The 23,926-nt window shown below is 45.8% G+C and overlaps 1 protein-coding gene across 4 annotated transcripts in view; it reads left to right on the forward strand.

The window, feature by feature from the left end:
* ppp1r12a (protein phosphatase 1, regulatory subunit 12A) overlaps positions 1-23,926 on the forward strand; it is a 105,795-nt gene that overhangs the window by 51,430 nt on the left and 30,439 nt on the right. For 3 of the 4 annotated variants that reach the window (XM_062997123.1, XM_062997143.1, XM_062997130.1), the window contains exons 10-17: positions 2,394-2,615; positions 5,517-5,605; positions 14,203-14,316; positions 17,578-17,715; positions 18,829-18,957; positions 21,444-21,560; positions 21,648-21,738; positions 22,146-22,316. In XM_062997123.1, coding sequence (XP_062853193.1) covers positions 2,394-2,615; positions 5,517-5,605; positions 14,203-14,316; positions 17,578-17,715; positions 18,829-18,957; positions 21,444-21,560; positions 21,648-21,738; positions 22,146-22,316 — 1,071 coding nt within the window. The remainder of the gene's footprint in view (positions 1-2,393; positions 2,616-5,516; positions 5,606-14,202; positions 14,317-17,577; positions 17,716-18,828; positions 18,958-21,443; positions 21,561-21,647; positions 21,739-22,145; positions 22,317-23,926) is intronic. The other variant, XM_062997136.1, reaches the window with a different exon arrangement.

Below are 23,926 nucleotides of genomic sequence, written 5' to 3' on the forward strand. Positions count from 1 at the left end.
ATCTTTTTATATAGGACACACCGGTACAGAGGCCACGCCTCCTTATCTTTTTATATAGGACACACCGGTACAGAGGCCACGCCTCCTTATCTTTTTATATAGGACACACCGGTACAGAGGCCACGCCTCTATCTTTTTATATAGGACAGACCGGTACAGAGGCCACGCCCCCTTATCTTTTTATATAGGACACACCGGTACAGAGGCCACGCCTCTATCTTTTTATATAGGACAGACCGGTACAGAGGCCACGCCCCCTTATCTTTTTATATAGGACAGACCGGTACAGAGGCCACGCCTCCTTATCTTTTTATATAGGACACACCGGTACAGAGGCCACGCCTCTTTATCTTTTTATATAGGACAGACTGGTACAGAGGCCACGCCCCCTTATCTTTTTATATAGGAGACTGGTACAGAGGCCACGCCTCCTTATCTTTTTATATAGGACACACCGGTACAGAGGCCACGCCTCTTTATCTTTTTATATAGGACAGACCGGTACAGAGGCCACGCCTCCTTATCTTTTTATATAGGACACACCGGTACAGAGGCCACGCCTCTTTATCTTTTTATATAGGACAGACTGGTACAGAGGCCACGCCCCCTTATCTTTTTATATAGGACAGACTGGTACAGAGGCCACGCCCCCTTACCTTTTTATATAGGACAGACCGGTACAGAGGCCACGCCCCCTTACCCTTTTTATATAGGACAGACTGGTACAGAGGCCATGCCTCCTTATCTTTTTATAGGACACACTGGTGCAGAGGCCACGCCCCCTTCACCCTTTTATAGGACACACTGGTACAGAGGCCACGCCTCCTTACCTTTTTATATAGGACACACTGGTACAGAGGCCACGCCTCCTTACCTTTTTATAGGACACACTGGTACAGAGGCCACGCCCCCTTCACCCTTTTATAGGACACACTGGTACAGAGGCCACGCCTCCTTACATTATTATAGGACAGACCGGTACAGAGGCCACGCCTCCTTACATTATTATAGGACAGACCGGTACAGAGGCCACGCCCCCTTATCTTTTTATATAGGACAGACCGGTACAGAGGCCACGCCTCCTTACCTTTTTATATAGGACAGACTGGTACAGAGGCCACGCCCCCTTATATTTTTATATAGGACAGACTGGTACAGAGGCCACGCCCCCTTATCTTTTTATATAGGACAGACTGGTACAGAGGCCACGCCTCCTTACCTTTTTATATAGGACAGACCGGTACAGAGGCCACGCCCCCTTACCCTTTTTATATAGGACAGACTGGTACAGAGGCCACGCCTCCTTATCTTTTTATAGGACACACTGGTGCAGAGGCCACGCCCCCTTCACCCTTTTATAGGACACACTGGTACAGAGGCCACGCCTCCCTACATTATTATAGGACAGACCGGTACAGAGGCCACGCCTCCTTACCTTTTTATATAGGACAGACCGGTACAGAGGCCACGCCTCCTTACCTTTTTATATAGGACAGACCGGTACAGAGGACACGCCTCCTTATCTTTTTATAGGACAGGCTGGTACAGAGGCCACGCCTCCTTAACTTTTTATAGGACAAACCGGTACAGAGGCCACGCCTCCTTCACCTTTTTTATAGGACAGTCAGTGTGCTGCTCAGTGTGGAACTATACCACAGGTAGCTTCTCCAGGCATCATACACATTCCCAGAAGTATGTGGACACCCTGAATAATTAAGTAGCTCAGGTAAAATGGATTTCAGGCTTTTAACTCTGTGCCATCAGTTTAGGGAAGGTTCTTTCCTGAGCACATATCAATGCCTGAGCTCACAGATGCTCCTCCTCTAGTAGTACGTCATGGGCAAGGCCTTCTGTGTCACCCGCAAAGTGGCGTCCACATTCTTCTGGCCATATAGTGTTTCTTGCTCTTTTCTTCATTTGTTTTGTTCTTAAGTGTCCATGTTCTCTCTCTACTGCTCTCTCTCTCTCTCTCGCGCTCTCTCTCGCTCTGGCCGGCTGTAGTGTGATTTAATTTCCGCGCCGGGCGAGGCCGCCTGTCCTGCGTCGTGGCGCCAGGGCTTGAGAAAAACTGGCATTTCTCTCGTCCCCAATAAAGCGACGGTGAGGCTTGAAGTTTGCAAAAAGAGAAAAACCCCTCCCGTTCCCACCTACCTAACCAATCCGAGGACGCCCTGGCTAATCCGAGTGCTTTCCCTGCCCTCCCATTGGCTGAGTGCATGATGATGATGATTGTTGTGGAGTGTCACTAATGCGTGTGAATTCTTATTTTATTTAATAACCAAGCTGACTGAGCACAGTGATTTAGGGGCGTGGTCCTGGTGCGTGTAGTGAGTAGTATGTGACGAGGGCCGCAGGTAAAGGTGCGTCTCCCTGTCGTCTCTGGTGCTCCTCAGGTGGGCGTACCTGCTGGTAAGGCGTCGGCTAAGGAGGAGGAGAGGAAGGACGAGTCTCCGGCCTCGTGGAGGTCCGGCCTGAGGAAGACGGGCAGCTACGGGGCGCTGGCGGAGATCAGCGCCGCTAAGGAGGCGCAGAAGGAGAAGGATCTGAGTGGAGTGATGCGCTCGGCCTCGTCACCTCGCCTCTCCTCAACACTCGATAACAAGGAGAAGGAGAAGGTACGTGAGGCTGCTACAGAGGCCACGCCCACTTACATCCTTTATTAGGACTGGTACAGAGGCCACGCCCACTTACATCCTTTATTAGGACTGGTACAGAGGCCACGCCCACTTACATCCTTTATTAGGACTGCTACAGAGGCCACGCCCACTTACATCCTTTATTAGGACTGTTTGGTACAGAGGCCACGCCCACTTACATCCTTTATTAGGACTGTCTGGTACAGAGGCCACGCCCACTTACATCCTTTATTAGGACTGGTACAGAGGCCACGCCCACTTACACCCTTTATTAGGACTGGTACAGAGGCCACGCCCACTTACATCCTTTATTAGGACTGTTTGGTACAGAGGCCACGCCCACTTACATCCTTTATTAGGACTGTTTGGTACAGAGACCACGCCCACTTACATCCTTTATTAGGACTGTTTGATACAGAGGCCACGCCCACTTACATCATTTATTAGGACTGTTTGGTACAGAGGCCACGCCCACTTACACCCTTTATTAGGACTGTTTGGTTCAGAGGCCACGCCCACTTACATCATTTATTAGGACTGTTTGGTACAGAGGCCACGCCCACTTACACCCTTTATTAGGACTGTTTGGTTCAGAGGCCACGCCCACTTACATCATTTACTAACACTGTCTGGTACAGAGACCACGCCCACTTACACCCTTTATTAGGACTGTTTGGTTCAGAGGCCACGCCCACTTACACCCTTTATTAGGACTGTTTGGTACAGAGACCACGCCCTCTAACATCATTTATTAGGACTGGTACAGAGGCCACGCCCACTTACACCCTTTATTAGGACTGTTTGATACAGAGGCCACGCCCACTTACACCCTTTATTAGGACTGTTTGGTACAGAGGCCACGCCCACTTACACCCTTTATTAGGACTGGTACAGAGGCCACGCCCACTTACATCTTTTATTAGGACTGTTTGGTACAGAGACCACGCCCTCTAACATCATTTATTAGGACTGGTACAGAGGCCACGCCCACTTACACCCTTTATTAGGACTGTTTGATACAGAGGCCACGCCCACTTACACCCTTTATTAGGACTGGTACAGAGGCCACGCCCACTTACATCTTCTATTAGGACTGTTTGGTACAGAGGCCACGCCCACTTACATCTTCTATTAGGACTGTTTGGTACAGAGGCCACGCCCACTTACAGCCTTTATTAGGACTGTTTGGTACAGAGGCCACGCCCACTTACAGCCTTTATTAGGACTGTTTGGTACAGAGGCCACGCCCACTTACAGCCTTTATTAGGACTGTTTGGTACAGAGGCCACGCCCACTTACATCCTTTATTAGGACTGTTTGGTACAGAGACCACGCCCCGTACATCCTTTATTAGGACTGTTTGGTACAGAGACCATGCCCCGTACACCCTTTATTAGGACTAACTGGTTCAGAGGCCACGCCCACTTACATCATTTACTAACACTGTCTGGTACAGAGACCACGCCCTCTAACATCATTTATTAGGACTGTTTGATACAGAGGCCACGCCCACTTACACCCTTCATTAGGACTGGTACAGAGGCCACGCCCACTTACATCTTCTATTAGGACTGTTTGGTACAGAGGCCACGCCCACTTACAGCCTTTATTAGGACTGTTTGGTACAGAGACCACGCCCTCTAACATCCTTTATTAGGACTGTTTGGTACAGAGGCCACGCCCCGTACATCCTTTATTAGGACTGTTTGGTACAGAGGCCACGCCCCGTACATCCTTTATTAGGACTGTTTGGTACAGAGACCACGCCCCGTACACCCTTTATTAGGACTGTTTGGTACAGAGACCACGCCCCGTACATCCTTTATTAGGACTGTTTGGTACAGAGACCACGCCCCGTACATCCTTTATTAGGACTGTTTGGTACAGAGACCACGCCCCGTACATCCTTTATTAGGACTGTTTGGTACAGAGACCACGCCCCGTACACCCTTTATTAGGACTGTTTGGTACAGAGACCACGCCCCGTACATCCTTTATTAGGACTGTTTGGTACAGAGACCACGCCCCGTACATCCTTTATTAGGACTGTTTGGTACAGAGACCACGCCCCGTACATCCTTTATTAGGACTGTTTGGTACAGAGACCACGCCCCGTACATCCTTTATTAGGACTGTTTGGTACAGAGACCACGCCCCGTACATCCTTTATTAGGACTGTTTGGTACAGAGGCCACGCCCCGTACATCCTTTATTAGGACTGTTTGGTACAGAGACCACGCCCCGTACACCCTTTATTAGGACTGTTTGGTACAGAGACCACGCCCCGTACATCCTTTATTAGGACTGTTTGGTACAGAGACCACGCCCCGTACATCCTTTATTAGGACTGTTTGGTACAGAGACCACGCCCCGTACATCCTTTATTAGGACTGTTTGGTACAGAGACCACGCCCCGTACATCCTTTATTAGGACTGTTTGGTACAGAGACCATGCCCCGTACACCCTTTATTAGGACTAACTGGTTCAGAGGCCACGCCCCTTTACATCATTTACTAACACTGTCTGGTACAGAGACCACGCCCTCTAACATCATTTATTAGGACTGGTACAGAGGCCACGCCCCCTTCACCTTCACTAGGACTGACTGGTACAGAGGCCACGCCCCCTTCACCTTCACTAGGACTGACTGGTACAGAGGCCACACCCTCTTATATCCTTCACTAGGACTGACTGGTACAGAGGCCACGCCCCCTTACATCCTTTAATGGAACTGTCTGGTACAGAGGCCACGCCCTCTTATATCCTTCACTAGGACTGACTGGTACAGAGGCCACGCCTTGTTTACTTGTTTACCTGTAGGCACAGGTGCTTTTGTTCCTGATGATGATCTGTACGCTTCATATTTCTGACCCGTACAGGAGAAGGAAAAGACTCGGTTGGCATACGTGGCTCCCACCATCCCCCGGAGACACACAAGCACGTCTGACATCGACGAGAAGGAGAACAGGTGTGTGTGTGTGTGTGTGTGTGTGTGTGTGTGTGTGTGTGTGTGCTTTAGTGGGTAAGAGCTCCCCCTGCTGGTCACTGGCCTGTATTGCAGTGTGAGATATAAGTGCTGCTCAGCACACAGCTGTTATTTACTCCTAAAGCTTCCAACTTTGACTCAACAGTTTAGGGAAGGGTCTCTTCCTGTTCCAGCATAAAAGCAAGCTTTCCACTCGGGCTCGTGGCTCATTACTGTGCTTAATTGGTTCAAAAAGAACATTTTTTTAATAAACGATCGTAAATAATTCAGGTCTTTTACCATCTACTGTACATAATATTGTGGAAGGATTCAGGAAATCTGGAGAAATCTTAGTCTGTGTAGAGCAAAGCTGAATGTCTGTGATCTTAGTTTCTAATGCAATGCCATCTGAGAGCTTAGTCATGTTACATGGGCTCAAAAGCGCTTCAGAAAACCGTTGTCGGTTAACACAGGCCACCTCTGCATTAAGAAATGCAACAAATTATACAAAGAGAAAGCTGTACATCAATTCTAAACAGAAACAATTAAGAGATCTCATCTCAGATGGCGACCGAAAGATAGTGGACACGTGTGAGTCCACGCTTCAGCTTGTGTTTTGTATAAGAACAAGATACAATAAGCAGAATCAAACATAATACCAGTCATGCTTTAAAATAATGCAAACAAACAAACGTCCCAACTCTTCCTGAAACGGGTTTGTAAATAGGTCTAGTTTTACTGTACCCACAAAGTGAAGGTTTACACTAGTTTACGGTTTACACTGTCCCTTAGTTACTACTGTCCCCTGGTTTACACTTTACACTGTCCCTTAGCTATTACCTCCCTTAGTTACTACTGTCCCCTAGTTATTACCTCCCTTAGTTACTACTGTCCCCTAGTTATTACCTCCCTTAGTTACTACTGTCCCCTAGTTATTACCTCCCTTAGTTACTACTGTCCCCTAGTTATTACCTCCCATAGTTACTACTGTCCCCTAGTTATTACCTCCCTTAGTTACTACTGTCCCCTAGTTATTACCTCCCATAGTTACTACTGTCCCCTAGTTATTACCTCCCTTAGTTACTACTGTCCCCTAGTTATTACCTCCCTTAGTTACTACTGTCCCCTAGTTATTACCTCCCTTAGTTACTACTGTCCCCTAGTTATTACCTCCCTTAGTTACTACTGTCCCCTGGTTTACACTTTACACTGTCCCTTAGCTATTACCTCCCTTAGTTACTACTGTCCCCTAGTTATTACCTCCCTTAGTTACTACTGTCCCCTAGTTATTACCTCCCTTAGTTACTACTGTCCCCTAGTTATTACCTCCCTTAGTTACTACTGTCCCCTAGTTATTACCTCCCATAGTTACTACTGTCCCCTAGTTATTACCTCCCTTAGTTACTACTGTCCCCTAGTTATTACCTCCCATAGTTACTACTGTCCCCTAGTTATTACCTCCCTTAGTTACTACTGTCCCCTAGTTATTACCTCCCATAGTTACTACTGTCCCCTAGTTATTACCTCCCATAGTTACTACTGTCCCCTAGTTATTACCTCCCTTAGTTACTACTGTCCCCTAGTTATTACCTCCCTTAGTTACTACTGTCCCCTAGTTATTACCTCCCTTAGTTACTACTGTCCCCTAGTTATTACCTCCCATAGTTACTACTGTCCCCTAGTTATTACCTCCCTTAGTTACTACTGTCCCCTAGTTATTACCTCCCATAGTTACTACTGTCCCCTAGTTATTACCTCCCTTAGTTACTACTGTCCCCTAGTTATTACCTCCCTTAGTTACTACTGTCCCCTAGTTATTACCTCCCTTAGTTACTACTGTCCCCTAGTTATTACCTCCCTTAGTTACTACTGTCCCCTAGTTATTACCTCCCATAGTTACTACTGTCCCCTAGTTATTACCTCCCTTAGTTACTACTGTCCCCTAGTTATTACCTCCCATAGTTACTACTGTCCCCTAGTTATTACCTCCCATAGTTACTACTGTCCCCTAGTTATTACCTCCCTTAGTTACTACTGTCCCCTAGTTATTACCTCCCATAGTTACTACTGTCCCCTAGTTATTACCTCCCTTAGTTACTACTGTCCCCTAGTTATTACCTCCCTTAGTTACTACTGTCCCCTAGTTATTACCTCCCTTAGTTACTACTGTCCCCTAGTTATTACCTCCCTTAGTTACTACTGTCCCCTGGTTTACACTTTACACTGTCCCTTAGCTATTACCTCCCTTAGTTACTACTGTCCCCTAGTTATTACCTCCCTTAGTTACTACTGTCCCCTAGTTATTACCTCCCTTAGTTACTACTGTCCCCTAGTTATTACCTCCCTTAGTTACTACTGTCCCCTAGTTATTACCTCCCATAGTTACTACTGTCCCCTAGTTATTACCTCCCTTAGTTACTACTGTCCCCTAGTTATTACCTCCCATAGTTACTACTGTCCCCTAGTTATTACCTCCCTTAGTTACTACTGTCCCCTAGTTATTACCTCCCATAGTTACTACTGTCCCCTAGTTATTACCTCCCATAGTTACTACTGTCCCCTAGTTATTACCTCCCTTAGTTACTACTGTCCCCTAGTTATTACCTCCCATAGTTACTACTGTCCCCTAGTTATTACCTCCCTTAGTTACTACTGTCCCCTAGTTATTACCTCCCTTAGTTACTACTGTCCCCTAGTTATTACCTCCCTTAGTTACTACTGTCCCCTAGTTATTACCTCCCTTAGTTACTACTGTCCCCTGGTTTACACTTTACACTGTCCCTTAGCTATTACCTCCCTTAGTTACTACTGTCCCCTAGTTATTACCTCCCTTAGTTACTACTGTCCCCTAGTTATTACCTCCCTTAGTTACTACTGTCCCCTAGTTATTACCTCCCTTAGTTACTACTGTCCCCTAGTTATTACCTCCCATAGTTACTACTGTCCCCTAGTTATTACCTCCCTTAGTTACTACTGTCCCCTAGTTATTACCTCCCATAGTTACTACTGTCCCCTAGTTATTACCTCCCTTAGTTACTACTGTCCCCTAGTTATTACCTCCCATAGTTACTACTGTCCCCTAGTTATTACCTCCCATAGTTACTACTGTCCCCTAGTTATTACCTCCCTTAGTTACTACTGTCCCCTAGTTATTACCTCCCTTAGTTACTACTGTCCCCTAGTTATTACCTCCCATAGTTACTACTGTCCCCTAGTTATTACCTCCCTTAGTTACTACTGTCCCCTAGTTATTACCTCCCATAGTTACTACTGTCCCCTAGTTATTACCTCCCTTAGTTACTACTGTCCCCTAGTTATTACCTCCCTTAGTTACTACTGTCCCCTAGTTATTACCTCCCTTAGTTACTACTGTCCCCTAGTTATTACCTCCCTTAGTTACTACTGTCCCCTAGTTATTACCTCCCTTAGTTACTACTGTCCCCTAGTTATTACCTCCCATAGTTACTACTGTCCCCTAGTTATTACCTCCCTTAGTTACTACTGTCCCCTAGTTATTACCTCCCATAGTTACTACTGTCCCCTAGTTATTACCTCCCATAGTTACTACTGTCCCCTAGTTATTACCTCCCTTAGTTACTACTGTCCCCTAGTTATTACCTCCCTTAGTTACTACTGTCCCCTAGTTATTACCTCCCTTAGTAACTACTGTCCCCTAGTTATTACCTCCCTTAGTAACTACTGTCCCCTAGTTATTACCTCCCTTAGTAACTACTGTCCCCTAGTTATTACCTCCCTTAGTTACTACTGTCCCCTAGTTATTACCTCCCTTAGTTACTACTGTCCCCTAGTTATTACCTCCCTTAGTTACTACTGTCCCCTAGTTATTACCTCCCTTAGTAACTACTGTCCCCTAGTTATTACCTCCCTTAGTAACTACTGTCCCCTAGTTATTACCTCCCTCAGTTACTACTGTCCCCTAGTTATTACCTCCCTTAGTTACTACTGTCCCCTAGTTATTACCTCCCTCAGTTACTACTGTCCCCTAGTTATTACCTCCCTTAGTTACTACTGTCCCCTAGTTATTACCTCCCTTAGTAACTACTGTCCCCTAGTTATTACCTCCCTTAGTTACTACTGTTCCCTAGTTATTACCTCCCTTAGTAACTACTGTCCCCTAGTTATTACCTCCCTTAGTTACTACTGTCCCCTAGTTATTACCTCCCTTAGTTACTACTGTCCCCTAGTTATTACCTCCCATAGTTACTACTGTCCCCTAGTTATTACCTCCCTTAGTTACTACTGTCCCCTAGTTATTACCTCCCTTAGTTACTACTGTCCCCTAGTTATTACCTCCCTTAGTTACTACTGTCCCCTAGTTATTACCTCCCTTAGTTACTACTGTCCCCTAGTTATTACCTCCCTTAGTTACTACTGTCCCCTAGTTATTACCTCCCTTAGTAACTACTGTCCCTTAGTTATTACCTCCCTCAGTTACTACTGTCCCCTAGTTATTACCTCCCTTAGTTACTACTGTCCCCTAGTTATTACCTCCCTTAGTAACTACTGTCCCCTAGTTATTACCTCCCTCAGTTACTACTGTCCCCTAGTTATTACCTCCCTCAGTTACTACTGTCCCCTAGTTATTACCTCCCTTAGTAACTACTGTCCCCTAGTTATTACCTCCCTTAGTAACTACTGTCCCTTAGCTATTACCTCCCTTAGTTACTACTGTCCCCTAGTTATTACCTCCCATAGTTACTACTGTCCCCTAGTTATTACCTCCCTCAGTTACTACTGTCCCCTAGTTATTACCTCCCTCAGTTACTACTGTCCCCTAGTTATTACCTCCCTTAGTTACTACTGTCCTAGTTATTACCTCCCTTAGTTACTACTGTCCCCTAGTTATTGCCTCCCATAGTTACTACTGTCCCCTAGTTATTACCTCCCTTAGTTACTACTGTCCTAGTTATTACCTCCCTTAGTTACTACTGTCCCTTAGCTATTACCTCCCTTAGTTACTACTGTCCCCTAGTTATTACCTCCCTTAGTTACTACTGTCCCCTAGTTATTACCTCCCTTAGTTACTACTGTCCCCTAGTTATTACCTCCCTTAGTTACTACTGTCCCCTAGTTATTACCTCCCTTAGTTACTACTGTCCCCTAGTTATTACCTCCCTTAGTTACTACTGTCCCCTAGTTATTACCTCCCTTAGTAACTACTGTCCCCTAGTTATTACCTCCCTTAGTAACTACTGTCCCTTAGCTATTACCTCCCTTAGTTACTACTGTCCCCTAGTTATTACCTCCCTTAGTTACTACTGTCCCCTAGTTATTACCTCCCATAGTTACTACTGTCCTAGTTATTACCTCCCTCAGTTACTACTGTCCCCTAGTTATTACCTCCCTCAGTTACTACTGTCCCCTAGTTATTACCTCCCTTAGTTACTACTGTCCTAGTTATTACCTCCCTTAGTTACTACTGTCCCCTAGTTATTACCTCCCATAGTTACTACTGTCCCCTAGTTATTACCTCCCTTAGTTACTACTGTCCTAGTTATTACCTCCCTTAGTTACTACTGTCCCCTAGTTATTACCTCCCTCAGTTACTACTGTCCCCTAGTTATTACCTCCCTTAGTTACTACTGTCCTAGTTATTACCTCCCTTAGTTACTACTGTCCCCTAGTTATTACCTCCCATAGTTACTACTGTCCCCTAGTTATTACCTCCCATAGTTACTACTGTCCCCTAGTTATTACCTCCCTCAGTTACTACTGTCCCCTAGTTATTACCTCCCTTAGTTACTACTGTCCTAGTTATTACCTCCCTTAGTTACTACTGTCCCCTAGTTATTACCTCCCATAGTTACTACTGTCCCCTAGTTATTACCTCCCTTAGTTACTACTGTCCTAGTTATTACCTCCCTTAGTTACTACTGTCCCCTAGTTATTACCTCCCTCAGTTACTACTGTCCCCTAGTTATTACCTCCCTTAGTTACTACTGTCCTAGTTATTACCTCCCTTAGTTACTACTGTCCCCTAGTTATTACCTCCCATAGTTACTACTGTCCCCTAGTTATTACCTCCCATAGTTACTACTGTCCCCTAGTTATTACCTCCCTCAGTTACTACTGTCCCCTAGTTATTACCTCCCTTAGTTACTACTGTCCTAGTTATTACCTCCCTTAGTTACTACTGTCCCCTAGTTATTACCTCCCATAGTTACTACTGTCCCCTAGTTATTACCTCCCTTAGTTACTACTGTCCTAGTTATTACCTCCCTTAGTTACTACTGTCCCCTAGTTATTACCTCCCTCAGTTACTACTGTCCCCTAGTTATTACCTCCCTTAGTTACTACTGTCCTAGTTATTACCTCCCTTAGTTACTACTGTCCCCTAGTTATTACCTCCCTTAGTTACTACTGTCCTAGTTATTACCTCCCATAGTTACTACTGTCCCCTAGTTATTACCTCCCTTAGTTACTACTGTCCCCTAGTTATTACCTCCCTTAGTTACTACTGTCCTAGTTATTACCTCCCTTAGTTACTACTGTCCCCTAGTTATTACCTCCCATAGTTACTACTGTCCCCTAGTTATTACCTCCCATAGTTACTACTGTCCCCTAGTTATTACCTCCCTCAGTTACTACTGTCCCCTAGTTATTACCTCCCTTAGTTACTACTGTCCTAGTTATTACCTCCCTTAGTTACTACTGTCCCCTAGTTATTACCTCCCCTAGGTACTACTGTCCCCTAGTTATTACCTCCCATAGTTACTACTGTCCCCTAGTTATTACCTCCCTCAGTTACTACTGTCCCCTAGTTATTACCTCCCTTAGTTACTACTGTCCTAGTTATTACCTCCCTTAGTTACTACTGTCCCCTAGTTATTACCTCCCTTAGTTACTACTGTCCCCTAGTTATTACCTCCCTTAGTTACTACTGTCCCCTAGTTATTACCTCCCATAGTTACTACTGTCCCCTAGTTATTACCTCCCTTAGTTACTACTGTTCCCTAGTTATTACCTACCTTAGTTACTACTGTCCCCTAGTTATTACCTCCCATAGTTACTACTGTCCCCTAGTTATTACCTACCTTAGTTACTACTGTCCCCTAGTTATTACCTCCCTTAGTTACTACTGTCCCTTAGTTACTACTGTCCCTCAGTTACTACGGTCCCCTGGTTTACACTTTCCCCTAGTTACTATTGTTCTCTGGTTTACACTTTTCCCTAGTTTACGCTTTACAGTGTCCCCTAGTTTACTCTTTACACTGTTCCTTAGTTACTACTGTCTCCTAGTTACTACTGTCCCCTAGTTACTATTGTCCCTTACTTACTACTGTCTCTTAGTTACTACTGTCCCCTAGTTACTACTGTCCCTTAGTTACTACTGTTCCCTAGTTACTGCTGTCCCTTAGTTACTACGGTCCCTTAGTTACTACTGTCCCTTAGTTACTACTGTCCCCTAGTTACTACTGTCCCTTAGTTACTATTGTCCCTTAGTTACTACTGTCCCCTAGTTTACACTATCCCTTACTTACTACTGTCTCCTAGTTACTACTGTCTCCTAGTTACTACTGTCCCTTAGTTACTACTGTCCCTTAGTTACTACTGTCCCCTAGTTACTACTGTCCCTTAGTTACTACTGTCCCTTAGTTACTACTGTCCCTTAGTTACTACTGTCCCTTAGACACTACTGTCCCTTAGTTACTACTGTCCCCTAGTTACTATTGTCCCTTAGTTACTACTGTCCCCTAGTTACTACTGTCCCTTAGTTACTACTGTCCCTTAGTTACTACTGTCCCCTAGTTACTATTGTCCCTTAGTTACTACTGTCCCCTAGTTACTATTGTCCCTTAGTTACTACTGTCCCCTAGTTACTATTGTCCCTTAGTTACTACTTTCCCCTAGTTTACACTATCCCTTACTTACTACTGTTTCCTAGTTACTACTGTCCCTTAGTTACTACTGTCCCTTAGTTACTACTGTCCCCTAGTTACTACTGTCCCTTAGTTACTACTGTCCCTTAGTTACTACTGTCCCTTAGACACTACTGTCCCTTAGTTACTACTGTCCCCTAGTTACTATTGTCCCTTAGTTACTACTGTCCCCTAGTTACTACTGTCCCTTAGTTACTACTGTCCCTTAGTTACTACTGTCCCCTAGTTACTATTGTCCCTTAGTTACTACTGTCCCCTAGTTACTATTGTCCCTTAGTTACTACTGTCCCCTAGTTACTATTGTCCCTTAGTTACTATTGTCCCTTAGTTACTACTGTCCCCTAGTTACTATTGTCCCTTAGTTACTACTGTCCCCTAGTTACTATTGTCCCTTAGTTACTACTGTCCCCTAGTTACTATTGTCCCTTAGTTACTACTGTCCCCTAGTTACTATTGTCCCTTAGTTACTACTTTCCCTTAGTTACTACTGTCCCCTAGTTTACACTATCCCTTACTTACTACTGTCTCCTAGTTACTACTGTCCCCTAGTTACTACTGTCCCTTAGTTACTACTGTCCCCTAGTTACTACTGTCTCCTAGTTACTACTGTCCCTTAGTTTACACCTTAGCTTAATGTAGGGCGAGGAGACCAGACTGTTCTTTATTTACCGCGGTGCTAAAGTTCTCTCTGGTTCTCAGGGACTCGGCGGCTAGTCTGGTGCGCAGCGGTTCCTACACGCGCAGGCGCTGGGACGAAGAATCCAAGAACAACGACGGAACCTCCCTGAACCGAACATCCAGCTACCAGCGCAGGTTAGTGGAGATAACGTCTCCTGCTATCAGTATGCTAAGCTAATCAGAGTAACTGTGGCAGAACTCACGTAGCATTTAAATGCTATCACGCTACATGGCTGCTAGCATTGTAACGGTACCTGTTTGATGCGCCCTGTGTGTGTATGTTCTGTTCTTCACTCTGGAACTAACGTCATGATTCAGGAGTGAACATTTGGGGGGGAGGGTTCCACTCTGGGTTCCTCTGTCCCTTAGTTTACGCTTTACACTGTCCTGGGTTTTTTTTTTTTTTACACTGTCCCCTAGTTTACGCTTTACACTGTCCTCCGTGTTCCTTTGTCCCCTGGTTTACGCTTTACACTGTCCTGTTTTGTTTTTTACACTGTTCCTTAGTTTACACTGTCCCCTAGTTACTGCAGTCCCCTAGTTTACGCTTTACACTGTCCTCAGTGTTCCTTTGTCCCCTGGTTTACGCTTTACACTGTCCTGTTTTTTACACTGTCCCCTTAGTTTACACTGTCCCATAGTTACTACGGTTACTACTACTGCTTCCTCTGTCCTCTGGTTCTAATCTCCTCTGTGTTCCACTGTCCCCTAGTTTACACTGTCCTCTGTGTTCCACTGTCCCCTAGTTTACACTGTCCTCTGTGGTCTTCTGTCCTCTGGTTTACACTGCCCCCTAGTTTTTAGCATCCCCTAGTTTATGCTTTACACTGTCCCCTAGTTACTATGGTTACTACTACTGCTTCCTCTGTCCTCTGGTTCTATTCTCCTGTGTTCCACTGTCCCGTCTTCCACTGTCCCCTGGTTTACACTGTCCCCTGGTTTACACTGTCCTTTAGTTTACACTGTCCCCTAGTTTACACTGTCCCCTGGTTTACTCTGTCCCCTAGTTTACACTGTCCTTTAGTTTACACTGTCCCCTGGTTTACTTTGTCCCCTAGTTTACACTGTCCTTTAGTTTACACTGTCCCCTAGTTTACACTGTCCCCTGGTTTACTCTGTCCCCTAGTTTACACTGTCCTTTAGTTTACACTGTCCCCTGGTTTACTTTGTCCCCTAGTTTACACTGTCCTTTAGTTTACACTGTCCCCTAGTTTACACTGTCCCCTGGTTTACTCTGTCCCCTAGTTTACACTGTCCTTTAGTTTACACTGTCCCCTGGTTTACTCTGTCCCCTAGTTTACACTGTCCTTTAGTTTACACTGTCCCCTGGTTTACTTTGTCCTCCGTGTTCCACTGTCATACGTGTTCCTCTGTCCCATAGTTTACACTTTACACTGTCCCCTGGTTTACACTGTCCTTCATGTTCCACTGTCCCCTAGTTTACACTGTCCCTTAGTTACTACTGTCCCCTAGTTTACAGCATCTTTACTCCAGGTTTCCAGTGTCTCTAGGTTTACACTGTACCTTAGTTTACACTTTACAGTGTCCCAGTTTGCACTGTTTCCACTCTTACTTGTGTTCCACTGTCCCCAGTTTCCTATGTCCCTTTAGCCTCTGTCCCCTAGTCTCCACAGTGGTTTAGTCTCTGCTGTCCTGTAACAGAGATAACGTACACTATATTTTACTATTGGACGGTTTGTACCTGGTTCTGGTTTTCAGGTTCCTCTAGCTGTAACTCCTCTATATTTCCCCTCTCCCCCCGCTGTGCTTGTTCCCTGTTCTCCTAGTTCCTGGTGTTCCTCTTCCTCTTCCTCTCATCTCATTGTTCTCTAGGTTTATGGTTTAGATGTAGCAGTGAGAAGGTCCTACAAGATCAGGGTAGAGTTAGTAACAAACACAGTGGGTTGTGTCTAACGGCTTCATTCATCTTTAATATTGTGCTGATATATGTGTGTGTTCATGTAAATCTTATGTGTGTGTGTATTTGTGTGTGTGTGTGTGTGTCTAGTATGTGTATGTAGTGTTACTGGGACATTAAGACATACTGTGTATTTGTGTCTGTTTGTGTTGTGTGTGTGTGTGTGTGGTACCTTATATGTATGTGTGTGTGTGTGTGTGTGTGTGTGGTAACTGTGTGTATATATGTGTGTGTACCTTATATGTGTGTGTATATGTGTGTGTATGTGTGCATGTGTGTATAGTGTATGTATTTGTGTGTGTGTGTACCTTATATGTGTGTGTGTAGTGTGTGTACCTTGTGTGTGTATGTATTTGTGTGTGTGTGTGTTTGTGTGTGTCTAGTATGTGTATGTAGTGTTACTGGGACATTAAGACATACTGTGTATTTGTGTCTGTTTGTGTTGTGTGTGTGTGTGTGTGTGTGGTACCTTATATGTATGTATGTGTGTGTGTGTGTGTGTGTGTGTGTGTGTGGTAACTGTGTGTATATATGTGTGTGTACCTTATATGTGTGTGTATGTATTTGTGTGTGTGTATATACCTTGTGTGTGTGTATTTGTGTGTGTGTGTGCATGTGTGTGTAGTGTATGTATTTGTGTGTGTGTGTGTACCTTATATGTGTGTGTGTAGTGTGTGTACCTTGTGTGTGTATGTATTTGTGTGTGTATATGTGTGTGTATGTGTGCATGTGTGTGTGTATATATATGTGTGTGTATGTATTTGTGTGTGTATATGTGTGTGTATGTGTGCATGTGTGTGTGTATATATATGTGTGTGTATGTATTTGTGTGTGTGTTTATGTGTACCTACCTTATATGTGTGTATGTGTGCATGTGTGTGTAGTGTATGTATGTGTGTGTATGTATTTGTGTGTGTGTGTTTGTGTGTGTATATGTGTGTGTATGTATTTGTGTGTGTATATGTGTGTGTATGTGTGCATGTGTGTGTGTATATATATGTGTGTGTATGTATTTGTATGTGTGTGTATTTGTGTGTGTATGTGTATGTGTGTGTGTGTATGTATTTGTGTGTGTGTTTATGTGTACCTACCTTATATGTGTGTATGTGTGCATGTGTGTGTAGTGTATGTATATGTGTGTGTACCTTATGTGTGTGTATGTATTTGTGTGTGTGTTTATGTGTGTGTATGTGTGCATGTGTGTATATATATATATATATATATATATATATATATATATATATATATACATTATGTGTGTGTATGTATTTGTGTGTGTGTTTATGTGTACCTACCTTATATGTGTGTATGTGTGCATGTGTGTGTAGTGTATGTATATGTGTGTGTACCTTATGTGTGTGTGTGTGTGTATATGTGTGTGTGTGTGTGTGTGTGTGTATATGTGTGTGGATTTGTGTGTGTGTGTGTGTGCATGTGTGTGTGTCCACCTCATGCTAACCTCCACGCACACTTTGCAGCCCGTCACACACTCTAACCCTCGGCCGGAGCAGCAGCTCTCGCGACCTTCCTGCAAAATCCTCCTCCGCTTCCAGCCTGGAGCCTAACAGCACTAGAGCCTCCTCATCCTACTACCAGTCTTACAGTGTACACCGCAGGTACCCGCCCACACACCCCGCCCTGCCACGCCCACACACCCCGCCCTGCCACGCCCGTGCTTCCATCCTCACCTGATAAACCAGCCGTCAGTGTAGGCGTCGTTATGCTTTCTCATGTACTTTCGGGAATAAATCGGCTGACTTCAGTGACACAGCTGTCTGTATGAGGTCTAGCAGTATGGCAGAGACCGTCCTCAGGAATCAACGGCGCATTCTAAAATACTCAGAAATCTGACCGTACAGTGTGGGACAGCGGTGGCCTAGTAGGTGGAGCTTTGAGCTATCGACTGAAAGGTTGAGAGTTCGAATCCCGGCTCTGCCATGCAGCCACTGTTGGGCCCTTGAGCGAGGCCCTTTAACCTCTCGGCTCCAGGGGGCGCCCGTACCGTGACTGACCCTGCGCTCTGACCCCAGCTTCCAAACCAGAAGGTCAGTTAAAATGACGACCAAAACACGGTCAGTGGCTGTGAGCAAAAATGATCATCCTAGTAGCTACCAATACAGATGAACCTGTAGGTATACAATTACTGACTGTAGCCCACCTGCTGCTCTGTACTCTTATCATTATAATTTGAAAAGGACCCCCATAAAACCCCCGCTGAGCAGAATATGTTCTGAATATGATCTGGATCGTCCTCGGCACTGCACTGAGTGTAGCAGGTGCAGCAGTGTTGTTGGGATTGGCCTCTTGATTAGGAACACTTACTTAACAACACTGCTGCACCTGCTACGCGTCATTACTCATTACTGTGTCGCCGTAGTGCTGAGAACGATCCTCCACCCAGACATCATCGGGTCAGTGCTGGCCCTGTGTGTACAGGGTGACGGACGAGCTCCAGTCGGTGATTGTATACCCACAGGGTTCGTCTGTACGGCCGGTGTAGCTTATACATGATTTATTGCATGTACGTGGCAGATGTGTTCCTAATAAAGTGCTCGCCGAGTGTAGATCAGAGGTTCTTCAGCGGTTCCTGAAGGTTTGGATGGAAGCGAAGTCGTGCTGCACTCACACACCCTCACAGCGTCCTGCCGCCCCGCCCGGCCCCGCCCCGGCTTTGTGTCCTTAGTTCGCGTTAACACCTTTGTTTGTTATTGTTCGGGTTTCTCGCGCAGCGGCTCGTTCGGACGGAGGCAGGACGACGCTGCCGGCTCCGCCTCCTCCACTCCTACTGTTACTACGACGACAAGCTCCTCCTCCACTACCTCCATTACCTCACCTACAGGTCACCGCAGTCTGTCCAGGTACGCTCGGTTTAATACGACGTTCCCTAACGAGCAGTTACAAGCATTTTAAAGGGTGTTTCACCCCCTACCGTGCTTAATATTATTGAAAGATTCAGGTAAAGCACGTTTACATCTTTAGCAGACGCCTTTATCCAGTGGTGTGATAGTATACAGCCTAAGCAATTGAGGGTTAAGGACCTTGCTGGCAGCGATAGGACCTTGAACCAGCAACCTGCCCGTATCTCGTATAGGTCCAGTGTGCTATGCAGTGAACCCTCTTTCCACTGCCCACCTACCTACGCCAGGTACCAGGGACTCCTTCTAAGGTCCTGTGGAGCATTTATAGCCCCTTTTCCACTGCACGGTTCCCTATGGTTCCACATTTAGTGGTTGTCTACCTCTCCAAGTGACAGTGCAGGGTGTTTTTTCAACTGGGGTTAGTAGCGGTAACATAAAGCCTCCACAAGGGGGCGGTCACATACATGTATATTTAATTATTATTATTATTTAGTGGTTGTTTACCTTGCCAAGTGACAGTGCAGTGTTTTTCACCTGTGATTTAGTTGCAGTAACACAAAGCCTCCGCAAGGGGGCGTTCACGTACACGTATATTTAATTATTATTATTATTATTTAGTGGTTGTTTACCTCGCCAAGTGACCCTAGTGTAGGGTTTTTCACCTGTGGTTGACTGGATGTAACATAAAGCCTCCACAAGGGGGCGCTTACGTACACGTATATTTACTTATTATTATTATTTAGTGGTTGTTTACCTCGCCAAGTGACAGTGCAGGGTGTTTTTTCAACTGGGGTTAGTAGCGGTAACATAAAGCCTCCACAAGGGGGCCGTCACATACATGTATATTTAATTATTATTATTATTTAGTGGTTGTTTACCTCGCCAAGTGACAGTGCAGTGTTTTTCAACTGTGATTTAGTTGCAGTAACACAAAGCCTCCGCAAGGGGGCGTTCACGTACACGTATATTTAATTATTATTATTATTATTATTTAGTGGTTGTTTACCTCGCCAAGTGACCCTAGTGTAGGGTTTTTCACCTGTGGTTGACTGGATGTAACATAAAGCCTCCACAAGGGGGCGCTTACGTACACGTATATTTAATTATTATTATTATTTAGTGGTTGTTTACCTCGCCAAGTGACTCTAGTGCAGGGTTTTTCACCTGTGGTTGACTGGATGTAACATAAAGCCTCCACAAGGGGGCGCTTACGTACACGTATATTTAATTATTATTATTATTTAGTGGTTGTTTACCTCGCCAAGTGACAGTGCAGGGTGTTTTTTCAACTGGGGTTAGTAGCGGTAATATAAAGCCTCCACAAGGGGGCGCTTACGCACACGTATATTTAATTATTATTATTATTATTTAGTGGTTGTTTACCTCGCCAAGTGACCCTAGTGTAGGGTTTTTCACCTGTGGTTGACTAGATGTAACATAAAGCCTCCACAAGGGGGCGCTCACATACAGGTGTATTTAATTTTCCTCTCTAGCTTGCGACCCAGCCCTGCCCCAGTATACCGTCCTGGCACTCCTGATAAAATGTGGTTCTCTCTCCCGACCGGGGTCTTACAGTATCGAAACCGCGCAGTAGATGCAAGCGGGGCGGTTGGTGGCGCCTGCACGGGGGTCGAGGGATGATGCGTTTATCAGGGTGTGGCTCTCCGTGCACAAAGCTGATCCGCATGTGAACTCGCCTCGTTTTGGGTGAAAAGATTCAGTCTCGCTCTTGTCGATCAGAAGTGGGGATCAGCATCAGTAGAGAGGAAGCGTAATGCAATCAAGTGATCGGATACGACTAAATTGGGAGGAAAATTGGGGAAAATGCAGATTAATTAATTAATTTAACATACCCACTTCCCTCTGAACTAGTTTTAGTTTTTCTAGAGCCGCCACGTTTATCCACAAACTGGGGAACGTTAATGTTTTGAGTCGGGGAGGGGAGAGAAGACGGAGGAGCGTTTTACATCCGTTTTATGTAAGAGCGCCACCCAGAGGTCAAACGGTTCATGAAAAGCGGCACAACTCTTACGTTTATTTCTAAAATACCTCGCAAGCCGTTCAGAAATGGTAACGGGGGCGCCCAGGTGGCGCAGCGGATATTCTAATAGCACACCAGCGCAGAGTTGCCACCGGTCGGCTGGGCACCATCTAGTGGGCATAATTGGCAGTACCTGCAGGGCGGGATGACCGGTGTAAGGACCCTGATTGGTGGATAGAGGCACCTGTGCAGGGTGCATGGGTGAACAAGGGTTTTGCTAAGGAGAAAATGCATCAATAACAAGCGGTGGAGGATCACGTGGAGTATAGCGTGTTCCTTCATGGGGACAACATCGTCTGATGGCTTCACGTGTCACAAGTAGCTCGTTCTATCCTCGGTCGATCGTGCACTGGGCCGCCCCGATGTATTTGAGACTTGGAAATGACTAAATTGGGAGGGTTCAGGATCTCACGACCCCCCGCGTGTGTGTTTCGGGTTCCTGAAGGCACTGGCCGGAGGACGGCGCTGAGAAAGAGAAGGAGTCGGCGGCCGTCATTCCTAACGTCAACACCGCGGCCACCACCACACACACTACGGCGGGCGACGGCCGGGAGAGACGCAGGTACGCCCCCCTGACCGCCGAGCCTTTTCTGTCAGGTTCGAACCTTGCTTTCTGAAGCTGTGTGTGTGTGTGTGTGTGTGTGTGTAGGTCGTACCTCACTCCGGTGCGTGACGAGGAGTCCGAGTCCCAGAGGAAGGCCCGGTCCCGGCAGGCCCGACAGTCCAGGAGATCCACACAGGTACAGTGTTCTCAGTCCACCACTGTCCAGCAGGAGGCAGCAGATCAGAGGTATTTGGTGCCTGTTCAGTCAAAAGACCATGTCGATCGGTCAGTCGGGGTTCCGATTCATGCCAGAGCTGTGGGGTGGGGCTGAGGTCAGGGCTCTGAAGCTTTTCTTCATGTCTGTATGGAGCTGGGACAGGAAAGGACCTTCCCTAAACTGTTGCTGCACAGTTATTAGCATATCATTTCCTTATATTTGTCAGTAGTTCATGACGTCATTTGAAGTGGCGTCCCAATACATTTGTCCATGTCGTGTATGTATGAATGTCGAACACTTGGAGCGTCCCAATATTTTTTTAATCTGACGCTTTTTTTGGGGCTGGATCGGACTCGCGGCGTTTACGTTTGATCTTTCTTCTTTAGGGCGTGACTCTCACCGACCTGCAGGAGGCGGAGAAGACGATCGGCCGGACCCGCCCCACTCGCTCCAGAGAGGAGGAGAAGGACAAAGAGGAGAAGGAGAAGCAGGACAAGGAGAAGAAGGAGACGGAGACCAAGGAGGACGACTACCGATCACGCTACCGCTTCGAGGATGTAAGAGATAATCTACACAGAACATATATTATAAATGTAGCGCAGAAATAAAGAAATAATCTGTAAGTTCAGATAAAAACAACAACAGATTAGCGAGTGTATTTAGCCGTTTTACTTCGTGTCTTTACTTTCCTCCTCATCGTGTAAATGAATGTAATTTCCGTAACAAGAAGGTTCCAGTTAAAAGCTTCAACTGATACGTTTTGTTTTCATTACAGAACAAAAGCGCTCGATAAATCACGGCACAGCGGCCAAAATCCCAAACACAGCAAAAACTATCATAACCGCTGCTTACCTGAGCTTCTGTTCTTCCAGATGCTATTACATTTATAAGCGTGCGTCCCATTAGGAACAGAATCCGTTATTTTGTAAACGTGCTTATAATTAAAAACCTCCAAACTTTTCCCGGTGGTGAAGTAAAACAGGAAGTGGTTAGAAAGCCGATCGAGCGTTTCATTACCGCGTCATCTGTGTGACGCAAACCGAATAAATGCAGATAACAGCATTTCTTACTAACAATTACAATCAGAAGCTCTGATTGGTTCAGAAAGCGTCTTACAACCATCAGCACCGATTCTGTAGGAGCGTTCCATTCACCCCGGTCGTTCCTGTGAAGTGCACTACGTAGGGTATTCCACCATTTTAAGTAGGGAGCGACGCTTCATCACTACACCGGAAGCTGGCTGGAACATTTAGCCATATATATATATAGTTGTAACGTGGTTTAATGTAGTAAAAGAAGGAGACAGGAGCACTAAACTTCTCTTCATTATTACTGCTCATAAGTTCCTCCACTAATCACATTCCTCACTCGCTGTTTTACTACAGTAAGTCACGCTGAGTTTCGTTTTCACCGCCTCATATCAAACAGTTCGTCTCATTGGAGGAGCTTTGAAAAGGTCAGCGGCAAACCGGGTCAAAGTTTGCGAGCGCTAAAAGAAACAACAAAGAAAACAACGACACGACAACGACAAAATATTTGCTCTAATCCCAGTCTAAAAGTCGCCAGCCTTTGTATGTGGAATCGCTCGTGGATGCCCCTCACCAGCCTATAAGGAACCTGCTTGACCTCCTTCTGGCTGAGATGGGCTCGCTGCGCCACCCGTGTACCCTGAGCTTGGCCATGGCGTTATCCCTTCATGCCCCCCATTTTCTTAGCACGTCTTATGCCAAGTTCACACTACACGACTGATGGGTGATACGGGGGGTCACACACTCCACCATCGATCACCGACTGGAATCGCGGGCGAGCTTCTCTGCTCTCCCGAACTACGTTCCGTCACGAAAACGCACGTGTTTGTGCGCTGATGTGCGGCGTAAAATCAAAGAGGAAAAATAAATGAATCCGAGTGGATTTGGCAACCCGACCAGCAGGGATTGTTCTGTAGTGAGTCGGAGGTTAATAAATATTGTTTGCAATGCAGCGTAAAACGTGTGTGTGTGCTAATGTATTCTGATATGAACTATATTACGCCCCTGTCCCACCTGTTTACACTCCTCTCCTGCGTTTCCCCTCACACCGTATCCTGCGTTCTCATTGGCTGTTCGACACCGCACTCGTTACCAGTCGGGCGACTCGGATCCGGATATCTGACACGCTGGAAATCTCG

Source organism: Trichomycterus rosablanca, chromosome 1 (genome assembly GCF_030014385.1).
Source record: "Trichomycterus rosablanca isolate fTriRos1 chromosome 1, fTriRos1.hap1, whole genome shotgun sequence".
Taxonomy (NCBI): Eukaryota; Metazoa; Chordata; class Actinopteri; order Siluriformes; family Trichomycteridae; genus Trichomycterus; species Trichomycterus rosablanca.